This window comes from Labrus mixtus, chromosome 20 (assembly GCF_963584025.1).
Source record: "Labrus mixtus chromosome 20, fLabMix1.1, whole genome shotgun sequence".
NCBI lineage: Eukaryota > Metazoa > Chordata > Actinopteri > Labriformes > Labridae > Labrus > Labrus mixtus.
Window position 1 is genome coordinate 15,808,572 of NC_083631.1, and position 13,744 is coordinate 15,822,315.

General features: G+C 40.0%; 2 protein-coding genes across 4 annotated transcripts; one reads left to right on the forward strand and one right to left on the reverse strand.

Annotated features, from left to right (window-relative positions):
- The first annotated feature begins 148 nt into the window (after positions 1 to 148).
- tmub2 (transmembrane and ubiquitin-like domain containing 2) lies at positions 149 to 4,009 on the forward strand. Its single transcript, XM_061065614.1, has 3 exons — positions 149 to 291; positions 1,765 to 2,393; positions 2,776 to 4,009. Exons 2-3 carry the CDS (start codon positions 1,780 to 1,782, stop codon positions 3,155 to 3,157), a joined length of 996 nt encoding a protein of 331 aa, XP_060921597.1. The 5' UTR covers positions 149 to 291; positions 1,765 to 1,779; the 3' UTR covers positions 3,158 to 4,009.
- A 148-nt stretch (positions 4,010 to 4,157) lies between these two features.
- atxn7l3a (ataxin 7 like 3a) lies at positions 4,158 to 11,315 on the reverse strand. 3 transcript variants are annotated; one of them, XM_061065610.1, is made up of 13 exons: positions 11,161 to 11,315; positions 10,543 to 10,642; positions 10,292 to 10,424; positions 10,028 to 10,199; positions 9,822 to 9,919; positions 9,707 to 9,729; positions 9,569 to 9,614; positions 9,028 to 9,065; positions 8,854 to 8,922; positions 8,707 to 8,750; positions 8,056 to 8,127; positions 6,730 to 6,866; positions 4,158 to 6,644 (listed from the first exon to the last, which is right to left on the reverse strand). In XM_061065610.1, exons 1-13 carry the CDS (start codon positions 11,166 to 11,168, stop codon positions 6,424 to 6,426), a joined length of 1,161 nt encoding a protein of 386 aa, XP_060921593.1. In that variant the 5' UTR covers positions 11,169 to 11,315; the 3' UTR covers positions 4,158 to 6,423. The 3 variants fall into 3 exon arrangements, with proteins under 3 accessions (XP_060921593.1, XP_060921594.1, XP_060921595.1); XM_061065611.1 differs by having other exon boundaries at positions 11,171 to 11,292; XM_061065612.1 differs by lacking the exon at positions 8,056 to 8,127.
- Between the last annotated feature and the right edge of the window lie 2,429 nt (positions 11,316 to 13,744).

The window sequence follows — 13,744 nt, forward strand, 5'->3', positions numbered from 1 at the left end:
GCACTTTATATATTTCCTTTGTCTTAAATCACCAGACTTGAAAATGCACACACAAATCTGCCACACCATTTTTATCCTGAATGTAGAATTCAACTGGTGTGAATGATAATAATATGAGGTGCAACAGGCGTGACCCCATTTCCAAAACAAACGCCGCGACAGGCTCCGTAAATACGTGGTGACGTCACACCGTCTCAACGCCTCTGTGTTTATCATGTTAAAGAAGCAGCTGCTAACTAGCCAGCACTGAGAGCCTCGTCTTCAAACATGCTCTGAATTCATAGCTGGCAGGTAAGCTCGTTTCATATCTGCACATTGAATACACGCATACATTTCCCACGACGTCCGTTTTCGCTCTGGAAACTGTTGAAGACATAACAAATGGAGCAGCCAGATTTGCAAAACGCCGAAGGTCGTTATTCGGCTAGCAAAGTAGGCTAGCATTCAAAGCTAACTTCAGCTCATTAACTAGCGACACCGGAATAAACTGCACCTCAACAAGTTGGCAGGGCGGAAGGTTTTGGTTGTGAAAAAGGGTAACGTTTTGTCTGAAAGGGCTAAAGTCAAGTGTAACTACTAACGTGGCAGGAGGAAACCTTGTTTTGATCAGCTGGCTGTTTGAACATAGCTTGCTCTCAGCTACAAGAAACAGCTGTTGACCAGCCCTTAAAGGCTGCTGCGTGTCTTTATGTTAAGTAACACAACCTACATAATGCTAATGCGCTCTCCACATTGTTGTTTCTCTTAAAAAAGACAATATTTCTCTCATTAAGATAGAAAACCTATCTCCAGCCGGTTACTGACTCTCCGTTTTAAAGTATTTATTGTGTGAGGAGACGCGTAAGGATCCAAATATTGTGTAAACTCCAATCAGGGTCTTGTGTAAGGTAGCCTTTGGCTTAAACATGCAAAGGCTTAGTCAACTCTACCAGAATAGAACCTATATCATGATGCATGGCCAGAGGTGCTTTTTTTTGTATCATTATAGTGGTTTCATTGTGTTATCAGGTGTATATATAATTTGTGTTGTTCTTACTCTCTCATGTACGTCGCTTTGGATAAAAGCTAAGTGAATTGTAGAATATAATTTCTTCAAAAGATGCTTGGAGAAGAAAAAAAAACAGGACCCAGAGTTTCACAATATAGTGAATGAACTGTGTGTTTTGATAGATTCGTCTTTTCAAAAATGCATAATGAATTGACATGAAATATAAACCCTACTGGTTCAATAAATGGTGGATCACAATTGATTCAGCAAAAATGCCCAGTCCAGCTTCTTGATTTTTTTTAAATAATTGACACATTTGTCGTCTTGTTAAATAAAAAAATGAAAAAAATACATCTGGGTTTGGAGAATAAGTTGGACAAAACGGGAGACTTTGGGTCTTGAACTGATGCTTTTACAATATTGAAGGTCCTAATGGCTGAATATAGTAATTTTAATAAGTCGTAGTAATTTTACTTTGTCCTGTCATTGTAGAGGTAGTAGTGAGATAAGTATGATTAAACAATGTTGAAATTAAGCATACGTTGCAGCCTAATAATAATAATTAATAATTATAATAATAATAATCCTGGCAATTCAATTGTGAAGCTGTAATATGAATGTCTGTTGTGGTAGATCCTCCCAAAAAAATGGCATGATTAACAACATTGCCTACAACGGCTTAATTATAGGACCGATAATAAAGGTGAAGGCTGCACACACATTCCACTTTTTTGGTCACATTGTTTAGCGGATGTATTTTTTTTTTGTGTCTGCAGGTTTGGTGAACAGAGATGGCAGTGTGTGCACTGACCATGTTGGATGGGATGGAGGGTGAGGTGACCGCAGCAGGGGGAATGTTGCTCCTGGTCCTGGCCCTTGTATTCGCTTGGCTCTCGACACATGTGGCCGACCGGGGAGATCACATACTGGGCACCATCCTCACCGTGGGCGCCCATGCCTCTCTGATCAGACTGGGAGGCCCCGACAGCTACAGTGGGGGGTCCCCCAGCGCTGACACCTCGGAACAGCAGACTCCTTCGCCCTCGCAGGAGAACAAGCCTGACGACAGTGAACAAGGGACAGAGAGAGGAGAGGGTGAGGGAACAGGGGAGGGTGCCGACGGGGTCAGGACAGATCTGCTGCTGGACATACAGAGCAAACAATCACAGGCTGGACGGCTGCAGGCTTCAGATGAGGAGGATGATGAAGTGGAGGATGAGGAGGAGGACGAGGAGCTGGAGGAGGAAGATAAAAAGATATTGATGCATTTCCCAGTGTTGTCCAGCACCATCACCCCCACCACTACTGCTACTACACCACTCATCTCTGTTCGCCTTAAGTTTTTAAATGATACGGAGGAGGTAGCTGTTGTAGAACCACAGGATACAGTGGGAGTACTGAAAAGGTTGGTCCTATAAAAGCATGTTCATTAAAAGGAAAACAAGTTGTACTTTTTAAGGACATGTGCATGCTTGCTTTCTTGCAGAGTGGGATGAAAAGATGGATACGATTCTCATGAATGCATGGAAGGAGTTTAGATAGTTAAGCTTAGCATTAAGACTGGAAACAGGACTAAACAGCTTGTAACCTTCGGATGGAGCCTGGCTAGCTCTTTCCCTTTGCTTCCTTTCTTTATGCTAAGCTGAGCAACCATCAGTAGCTTTTTATCTATTGTTAAGACAAGAGATTGATGTTCATCTTCCAATCTCACTCACTACAGAAACTACAAAAACATATTTTCCTTAAATGCCTATTCTAATATATCTTTTACCCTCTCTCCGTCTCAGTAAATACTTCTCAGGTCGGGAGCATCAAATTAAACTCATCTACCAAGGCCAATTACTGCAGGATCCCAAGAGGACTCTGTTATCCCTGAACATCGCACACAACAGCGTAATCCACTGCCACATCTCCCAGACCCTGCACGAGCCCTCTCCAGAGGAAGGGGCTCAGTCTGGGGTCGGGTCCGGGGTATCTGGAGGATTCAGGGCTGCCGGAGTGGCCATCAGCACCGGCAGCCTGGTGGTGCCTGTGTTTGTGGTGATACTGGCTGTGGTATGGTACTTCCGCATCAACTACAGGCAGTTCTTCACTGCCCCAGCGACCATCTCCCTCGTGGGAGTCACTGTGTTCTTCAGCTTTCTGATATTTGGGATGCACAGCCGCTGAAAAAAATGCAGAGAAGAGGGCACACGCTTATAGTTGAATGTTGAGAGGTTATGTAAAAATAACTACAGCAGTGGGTTATGTTTGGAGGGACAGACATATTGGACATATTAAAAGAGTTGCTTAGTGCATAGCCACAGCTGATTGGATCCTGCACTGTGTGTGGTGAGTGTGTGGGTGGCTAGGTGAGCCTGTTTGTGCATGCACCAAGATAAAAACAAAACAGATGATTTTACAATATGTGGGGTAAATAATAACCAGCTATAACTAAACCATAGCTTAGCAACTCTAGAAAAAACAAAATTGTCGTCAGCCCCATGCTTTAAAAAATGTCTCTCTGTCTGCTTTTATTGTTGCTAAAGATCATGACGCTTTCCTGTTCGTCATTAGTCTCAAAGGCCTCTGTTTGTGTTTAAAAAAAAAAAAAAAAAAAGATATAATTAACAGGTAATTGCAAGAATCTAATACTGTTTGGAACCACTCACTGTTCTGCGTTCCAGTTTTTCTCTTTTATCGTTACTTTGTGTTCTTCCAATGATTCAAGCTCTATGTTAGCTAACGTGGACTGTACAGCTGCATCAGTGCTAGGCCGGAAAATTCAGATACTTTTGTTGCTGAAAAGATATTGCTTTGTAGAGATAGGCTAATTTCAATAATCACTAGTCAATAAAATAGAGACCTTTGGAGAAGATATTGTAAATATATTGTGTATTTTCTGTAAATAAAATGATAGAATGAATCAGATGAACCTGCATCTGGCACTTAAAGATTTGGAGTGGGGTATGGACCCTCTCCTGATTCTGCTGGACTGCTCTGGCTTCAGTGATGTCTCAAATTAAAGCATTTTAAACCAAAGTGGTTGAAGTGTCTGTTTGGAGTCTCAAGAAGCGAGCCCCTGTGTTTATTAATAAACAAAGATGATGCATGTCCATCAGTTAAGAAACACTATGTTCACTCATTGACACAAGCACAGAGATGTTCTGCATAAAAAAAGTGTAGAAAATTCACAACACTGGGGCTTATATTGTTGCATTCATACTTGCAAAACAGATACACAAATAGCATCAAGAGAAAATATCAGCTGATTACATCTTCAAGGAAAAATGAATCACATTTATTGAAGTATCACAAAAACAGTTCATTCATCTTTAGTGCACATCACAAGACCTTAGTGGAAAAAGCCAAAGGGGGAAAAAAGGCCTCAATCCAATTCATTTAAAATCTTAACCATATTTGGATTATAAGGCTTTGCCAACCAATTTTGAGAAAAACAACACAATGCAATATACTTTTGGGAGTGTATGACAACTTTTTAGCAATATATACTGAAATAAAATACTTTACACAGTGAAAACAAACAGTTTGAAATTCATCAAGGTATTTTATATTTCCTTACTACACATCCCAAAGGATTTAAACATCATGGATTAGAATTGATAAATATAGGGCTTGCAAATGAACTGTTGAAAAAATATGTCAATTGCTAAATTTCAACAGGTGATCACAATAAAGTGCATTTCTAATGTCATGATTGAAATTCCATTATTTTGCATGTCAAAAAAACAATTTCATGGTTTTATTTCTCATTTTGTAGTGTGAAGCTAAGTGTGCTTTACTTCCAGTTTGGATAAAAAACTATCTTTTATTTTGAAAACACGGAAAAGGGAACTTGCTACAGATCAAATAGTTAATGAAAATAGCTAAAGGGCGTGGTTAGAAGTGACATTTTTAATGTCTGTTACTTTTGACTGGTCAACTGGACTGTCTGAGAGTTTTCTAAAGTGAAGTGAACCATTCAAAGGTGCTGCAGGTTTTTTTTTATTTCCATCACTCTGGCTGCAGGAAGATTTTTTTCTTCCAGCCCAAGAGTGAAATAGGGGGGCAGGGACAGGCTGTCCTGAAAATGTCAAAAGTGCATACGAGACATTTTGATGGACTGATACCTTTTAACCCCTTGTTTTCTCTACTTCCTCATAAATTCATACAGTCCCTAAGTTTTGTGTCAATATACAAACAAAATGTATCCTTCTAATCAACAATAGTAAGAGTTAACATTGTGTGTTGGTTTATCCAATCAAGAAAAACAAAATGTTTCTTTTAACATCAACTAAATAAAGAAATATGTACAAGTGAAATAGTGCATCCATCCTCTAAAGCATGTAACACATCTCCCAACAGTAACAGACTCCTCAGTGTGAATGACAAGCAGAACTGCAGCACAGATCACATGATCTTTAAAGTGAACAAAACTACACACCACAATGATTGTTCAGACAAAAACAAGACGCAAGATTCATGTTTAGTTTTCTGACACACACGTCATATATATACATTAACTGTACAAGTTTCTCCAAAGCCTGCTGGTCAATCAAATATCTAATCATGTACATACAGTATCACGTTAAAGGCGTTGACTAATAAAAGATGAATTATATAGGTGATGTCATTAAGAAAAAAATGAAATATTTTAAACGGCACTCACACTCGAGGAATGTCACATTCTTGGATGCATAGTTTTATGAAAATATATATACATGAACTACACACACACATACATACATACATGCATATACAAACTACACACTGAATGCAAGTCAGCAAAAAAGAGGCACTCAAACACAACTGTGCAATACAACGCTAGAGTTAAAAAGCCACTGAGTAATGAGAAATCAGGTAAACTTGTGTTGAGTGTTGAAATGAAAAGCAGTTTTAGTTTTATGTGCAACAAATGCAAACTATATAAATCAAAATGTAAGGTTTTAGGGCAGAAAAACTATGAAAGACCAAAACTAAGCAGCATTTGCAAGTGGGCTAAAAGATTGACCTATCAACCAGACACATAAAATTCACTCAATGACCCTAACATGGCACTGTAATTAACATTTGGAATTTTCTCAGACAGCTTGGCTCTGATTCAAAATGATTAAGCTCATCAATTTCTCTGCATATTTGCTCCAATGGTTTCATTTAAAAAGGTTATTTTTTTGTGTGACAGGCCAAGTAACAGGCCTTACTGCATAACGTCAGTGGATTAACGGTGTCACATCTTTGGATGACAACGGCTCAAGTTCCTCCAGATCTGACTGGACTTTTGTTACTTTACAAAAACACGATTGTTTAGGACAGAGGGGAGTATGTTTATTTAACTTCTTACCTTGTCAAGGAATAAATAAATAAGAACTACTAAATGACGTGTCATTCAATCCTGTTCAAACTTGTACATGTGGTCATGACAGGAGGAACTGAAAAGAAAGGCGTTCAGACAGAACTTAGTTTAAGTCATCGTAGATACTGGAGATGGAAGGTGCTGGGAGTTTGGGCCTCTTTTTTTTGGTCGGTAAGCTGATATTACTCTGAGAGCTGCTGCTGCTGCTTCCTCCTGTCACATTTCCCACTCCTCCTCCTCCTCCTCCAACGCCTCCTACAGCGTTCAAACTGAGAGGTGTCCTCTTCTTTTTCTTGGGCCTCCTCGAATCTGAATGGTTAGTACCTGTGAGAGGGACAGCAAGTTACCTCTCTTTTACTTGTATTCTAAAAAAAAAAAATCCATTGTGATGCACTTTTAACTTCCTTACTGGCTTTAGATGAGGCAGAGTCAGCAGGTGAAATATCTGGGGAGTCTTCCCACTGCAGGCGGCTCATCAGGGTCTGTCCATCCGGAATATCGAAACTGTCGCTCTCCACCACGGCCTCTGCATCAGGCAGTGAAGTCCTACAACATGTAACACAGACACAGACAGGTTCTGTTAGACTGGTTGGGTAATATCAAAAAAGTAATATCAATGCCATTTTTACCAAAGCTCTTTATTTGACAAATTCAACCCCCGTCTCATAATCATAATATGAATCAAAAGTAAATGAGTGTACTTTTGATTTGAAACTTCTGACACCAGTACTGTTCTGTTAGCAGGAAGCTTGTTGATTTGAGCAGTTAGCCACTAATACAATACTAACATCTGTGCCTGCATGGAGACTGCTGCACAGTTTAACAAAGTAAAATGCTGATTTAGTGAACTTTAGTCTTGTGGCTGGTAGCCCATAAAGGATTTTAAGAGATGTGTGGAAGGGTTTATAATCTTTCTTATAAATCAATGTCACGGTCAATACACACACACTTCAGTTTCTGCAATGAACAAGTGTAATTATCAGTACGATATGCACTACAAAGTTTTAACACTACAATAATCTGAATTTAAGAGTAAATACATTTGAACATTTACTGTGTGATCTTGGGTTGTGATAGAAAGTAACACTTGTGGCTGTTGTAAAATGGACTGCAAAAATAATAATGCTAAAACGAGAACAGAGTTTGGTAGTGGTGCTGGTTTAGCTCAGTCGTTAAAGCGGACGCCCTGAGCGCAGAGGCTGTAGTCGACGCATCGGTCGCAGGTTTGACTTCCAACCACGACCACATGATGCCTACCCCCACTCTCTCCTCGCCACATTTCCTGTCTCGCTTTGGCTCTCCTTTCCAAGAAGGGCAAAATGCCAAAAAAAAAAAAAAAAAAAGAGAAAGTAATAGTTTTCTTTGAGCTTGGTGTCTCACAAGCTGATGTTGATGTGTTCGGCTAATAACAGGCGAGAGAAAAGGCTCTGTGAAGGGAAAGACACTGGTGGCAGTGTGAAAGGTTTACAGCACACTTAGTTTCCCTTCATCTGCAGCGTACTCTTCTCCTGGTAACACATGAGAGCTGGGCCCCAGGCCTGAACCACAGTGTTCACAACAACACTGGCAGGCAGGATAGTTCTGTTCGATCTCTGACACGGGCAACAGGATCATAAAACAGTGAACTGGGTCAGCAAGCGTCTGCACAACGCTCATTCAAACATGACTTTTGTTAAGTAAAACCTGCAGGTGAGGGAGGGGAGGTAGGAAAGGAAGGGGGACAGGGCACACTCACGCGGACGGCCCCAGGAGGAACACCCTGACGGCCCTCCTCTGTTCGTCCGTGTGCTGGGGACACCGCTGAGACCTGGTGGGACACAAGGTGGCATTTTACATCCCCGACTGACGGCCCCCCCCACCCCAACGCCAAACACTGATACAGCCAGGGAGGGAGGTTGGACGGACACAATCAGTGACCAATCAGAAGGAGCGGAGCAGGAATGAGGAGTTACAGGTTATGGAATGTCACAGGTTGGTCACTGACAGGGTCTCTGCTCAATTAGGATTCTGTTTGGAATTGTTTGATGTTTTTTTTTTTTTTTTTGCATGATTTGCCACTTGTGTACCCCTGAGTTAGTCCCAACATACTACACATGATCATTTTCAAAGAAATACATTCATGAAGCTGATCATGTGTCCAGATTACACATGCAACAACGATTTTAAGTCCAGACGACTTCTCGATGAGATTTTGTTTCACAGAAACTGAAGCACATGAAAAGGTAAGAATTAGGAGACAACATTAGAGGGCCTAGTGTCACAATACCTGACACCATCCTGTGTAATGACAGATGTAAGCACCACGGATGCAGCTACGTTTTCTCCAACAGCGACGAAGTTTCACCAGCTGTTTAATCTATGAGCCGGTGGATTTTAAAGTAATTACCTGGTACACATCTTCTTGGTGTGCTCAGAGATCACCCCACATTGCTGTAGTAAAAAAAATAATCAAAATTTTAGGATCAACATCTGCTTGATTAAAAAATTGCTACAAATCTTCACATGCTTGGCTGCTTTGGCGCAGGATGCTTACTGTCGTTAAAAAGGATCGCACTTCATCAGGACCCAGTGTTTCATAATTGATGCCAGTATTATAGTTGTACTGAAAAGGGAACAAGAACGGTAATCAGCACTTTGCGCCGCACAAAACAAATCCTAACTAACGTCGTGCTCTTGCATGAAGCATGAAGAAAGGAGGATCTTTCACCTTGTAAGGCTCTGACGCGACACCGCTCCCCAGCTCACCTGGGGAAAAACAAAACAAAAACAAAGAAAGTGAGTTCTCTTCTCTACACCACATGCACCCTCATCACCACTGGAAGAGGCTGAAGATCCAATGCTAATGAGCTAATAGAAATTAGTTAGCTTCTCCTATAAAATGATCTTTCTTCACTATGGCCAATTAACCCAATAACAGTTGTCTTTACGCACTGTTTTGCAGGATAACAGTCCCTTGAATTGTCCGTCACAGATGCCAATCAATACTTAAATAAACTCTCTAATATATCATTATGACATGTCATTAACAAGCTAGTCACAAGTTATGCAGCTTTGCACATTAACTTGCATGACGTTCCCAAAACGTTTCCTATAAATTAGCAAAATTCCTTCAACTTTTAGTCTCTGTGTATTCAGTGAATATTGCATTTTGACTGACATTTGCAATTCGGGCCGTGTGTTAGCTGATGCTTGTATTACATTACCCTGCGGTCTGATTAAGACCTCTGATGTCTGACTTCTCTACTCACCGTTTTTATGTTTCAAAGATTTGGATCGTCTTGGAGAATTTTGATTCTGCACAGATAAAATCATTTCAATCAGATTATCCTTATGACATGTATTAAAACAGTATATTAAGTCAAAAAGTAACACCAGTGCAAAAATACCTTATCTGACTTCCTCTTCTTTGCTGTGACATAGAAAAAAACATGTTTATCATGCGGAAGTTTCCAAATAGCCGTCTTTAATTATTTTTTTCTTTAACAAATTCTAAATGCTGACCTTTTTTCTCTGCCCCGTACGACCAGTCGTTATCGTTGAGGTCATCATTGTCTTCCTGATCGCTCTCTGATTTGCTCATGTTGTTATTGCTGGCTAGCCTGTAAAAAAAAAAAGGTAAAACAAATCATTTTGGTCATCTGATTAGATGTTAATATTCAGTTTTGGTTAACACAAGGATTAGTCCTGAATGATCTCTATTGGCTGACCTGCGGTTGGCAATGCGACTGCTGTTGCGGCCCATGCCGAGACATTTCTCCAAATGCGGGGCGAAGCGGGAAGCTGCTATCAATCTTTTGCAGTTCGGGCACTCGCACTCTTTGTTTTTCCACTGATTGTACACTTGACCGAATATATCCACTCCTGGTTGATCCACAATTTCTGGAAGAGAAATATAAGGCGCACACACTAAAAGCAATTACCCCCAATGAAAAACAACAACCAAGGAAGACACTGGACGTCAAGGTTCTTACCAAACTCCTTCAAGCTCTCTTGGTCCGTTTCGTCCAAGAAAAAATAGCCCTGTTTCACGGCACGATGCACCTCAAAACACAGGCCCAAACAGGCATCTTCCACCAGCTCAGAGTAGATGTCATGGACCAAGGCCTACAACAGTGGGGGGAAAAAAAGATCATTAAAAATACAATAAAATAAAAACAACATCAGATTAAAGGCATGCCATATGTGCGATGGAGACAGTTTAAAGTAAGAATGAGTTCTAAACCTCCAGCTTGGTGTTGTCTGGGCCTGACAGGGGCATATCCTCCATTTTCATTTGAAAGTCTGTATGGGAAATCTTGGTAGCAGAGTAATGAGATTCTGACCTGAAGGATTTGAAACAGAAAAACACACTCACAATGAGAGATTGTAAATGATAGCACAACGACTCCATGTCATCAAGTGACCAGTTTAGGAATAAAAAAGTAGTAAAAAAAAAAAAAAAAATGGCTAGTAACTCGTGTGTCTGTTAAAAAAAAAGAAAAAAAAAGAAAACACATGCAGGTGATGTCATGTGTCTGATGTTTGTCGTCAAGCTGTTTTTTATTTCCTGATATTAAGAGCAACATATTAAAGAAAAATCAATCAAAACAACGTCGCCAACTTCTTCCTAATAGGAAACAATAGTTAATACGGCGACAACACTAACACCTGTAATGACAGTAGTTAGTAAACTCAACACTGTTTACCTCCACTTTACAGAGTTAGCATTCGTTAGCTCCTCCTACTAGCTACTCTATTAACAGGCCTATAAGTCGTCTCAGTTCACATTCAGACAAATTAATTGTATACAATGTAACGACGTTGTGTTTTTCCATGTCACCCAAAAATGGTTTTCTCTTACCCGGTCATACCGTAAACTCAGCCTGAACCTGGCAGATTCTCTGAGGGGGGCAACACCATCATGTCTACTTCAGGTAACGTAGATAACATGTCCGGGTTGCTGCGACACCCATCGTCATTATCATGGCCGGTTAAAAAAAGAACCTCGTTGAGCTGTTTATTTGGGCAGGTGTCAGTTAAATTAGCGACACAAACCCGCCTGACATGGACGAGGCCAAAAGTAAAGAAGCGAACAGAGGAGTGAAACAGACGACATTCTGGGTTACCTTCAAAATAAAAGCCCCGAAATACCGTCTCTGTTTCACTTGTTTTTTTTTTTTTATTTGAAATCGTTTTAAGAACCCCTCTCCACATTTTTAAAATCTTTGCCCTGAATCAGGTTATTTTCTAAATCATTAATACCCTCACAAGTTCTTCACAGTTGCATTTTTTTTCTAAAATCACTTATATGGTATTTAAAGTGTTATGCTATTGACATGCAGGTTTTGTTTTACCTCTCATTCTCTTCTTCTCTTCTCTCCTTTTTAACAGTGAAGGACTGGCAATTTCTACATGGCACTGGTGACTCACCTGATTGGCATCAACTGCAGCAGTGACCTGATAGGCCAGCAAGTAGTCAACCATGGTCCAAGCTTTTGGTGAAAAACTTACTGAAGTTCAACATCAATAAGACCAGGGAGTTGTGCTGTGGTGGCAGAGTGAAATCACCTCTTTCCCAACCCCTCAGTATTCAGCTGGAAACGCATCAAAGATTCTCAATGAGTGCTACATATTGGCTGAGTTAAAAGACAGCTGGACAAGATTTTGTTTTAAAAAAAAAAAAAAACAGTAGCCTACTTACACATGTACAGGCCAAACTCATCCAAGAAATTGAAATCTATGATCCTCCTTTGACCAAAGGGGGTGCCACAATCGACATAAACCAAAAGTGCATCAACTTCAAGGAAAAGGCCGACAGACAAACAGACCAGGGGCCAAACCTGATATTTGAGGCTCATTTAAAGATGGCCTATTTATTTCCCATTGTCAACATCAATTGTATTGTTACCAAAAAACATCCCACAATATATATTTTTTCCAATATCACTGCTAGATTTTCTGCATAAACTTGGCCAATATATTCCAAGATCAGTCTATGAAAGCTGTGGTTACTGTGAAATTGGTGTTACAGGCAGGGCCAACTTGGTTTTATTTTGAAAGTACATTTGGTGTGTTTCCGGTACCGATAATAAGCTTGACGCTGGGGGCTGTAAGAACAACCAGACCTTATATTATTATCGCCCAACATCGGTGGCATCTCTGACGCTCCTGTCTCCGAAGCCATGCTCAAACAACCGGAAGAAAGCAAACAGGACAGTGGACGTTGTTTTAACAACTAATAATTCACCAAGCTTACAAATGAGCAGTTTAAATATCCGAAGTGGATTTAATGTTGTGGTGTCCATATACTTATGACCATTTAATGCGCATCATTGGTACCGATGACCTCATTCAACCGCTCAGACATAACCAATTGATCTCAGATAAAATAGGATATCTCATGTTCACTTATTTATGTCTTAAGTAAATGGTTATTATGTTTCCTGTATCTGTCATGATAGAACAGCCTCCAGGTGATACACTTTATAACGGAAATATTATTTTATTTAGACAGACATGTGTCAAGACGTCACTGGTAGAAATACTTGTGGGACCCCAAATAGTCACAAGTAGGTTATAATATAGGCTCACAATGGTATGACTGTATTACAATACACAATTAAGGAATATGAGGTCAGTAAAAGCCTCCTTGCTCAGTTTTGTCCTCTTTGCAGGTACATTGAGGTTTTTTTTCCCACCATTCCTAAGACCAATTACCAGATCCAGATCTTTCTTGTATAAGTTGGAGCACTGATCATATTGGTTTTAATTTTATCAATCAACTTCCTCATTTGCATTCTGTTATCTGAAGTGTCTTCGTATGATGTATGTCTCTTCATTCCCCTAAAGTAGATGGCCATGTCAGATCCACATACTTTCTGCCGGTGGCCACACACCACACGTGGCTGAGCTGACCCACGTTTTATCTGCTTTTATAGGATAAAAACAAAACACGCACATGAAAGATTTTAATTTTTATTTGCCCAAAGACTTGAACTACAAGGACATAAGAACACCCTCAGCTATAGAAAACATCAAATCTTGTCAAATGATCAGCAGTACAAACTCTGTAAAGCTTTGCTGTCTTAGATATCTCTATAAACCAACAGAACAGAGAGAAGAAACAACAAAAACAGCTGAATAGAACCGAAAAACTCTCCCCACGTGAGTGAAAAAAACTCACTTCTGGCCTCAGAAGTCACAGATGAGGGTTTTGCCAACTGAAAGCACTAACAAGAAACAATAAGCACTCAATACAAAACAGTATTTACAGAAAAATTACAATTTTTCTTCTTTTTTTTTTAACCCCAATTTCATCTTGCAATTCAACTCCCCGAGTCCCTTTTACAAACTCCCATCGATTAATTACAGCATTCACTCTCCTTGAAACCTCCGCAAATTATTTAAATAGTCCACGCTGGTTTTTGTTTCAGACAGTGACAAGA

What these genes read in the sequence shown, in the direction of transcription:
- tmub2 (XM_061065614.1), top strand. Translation starts at nt 1,780, where the DNA reads ATGGCAGTGTGTGCACTGACCATGTTGGATGGGATGGAGGGTGAGGTG. An exon ending in ACAGTGGGAGTACTGAAAAG is followed by an intron (nt 2,394 to 2,775) that starts GTTGGTCCTATA and finishes TCTCCGTCTCAG; the next exon opens with TAAATACTTCTCAGGTCGGG.
- atxn7l3a (XM_061065610.1), bottom strand. An exon ending in AGAGAGCTTGAAGGAGTTTG is followed by an intron (nt 10,200 to 10,291) that starts GTAAGAACCTTG and finishes TTTCTCTTCCAG; the next exon opens with AAATTGTGGATCAACCAGGA. An exon ending in ATCTTTGAAACATAAAAACG is followed by an intron (nt 9,066 to 9,568) that starts GTGAGTAGAGAA and finishes GTTTTTCCCCAG; the next exon opens with GTGAGCTGGGGAGCGGTGTC.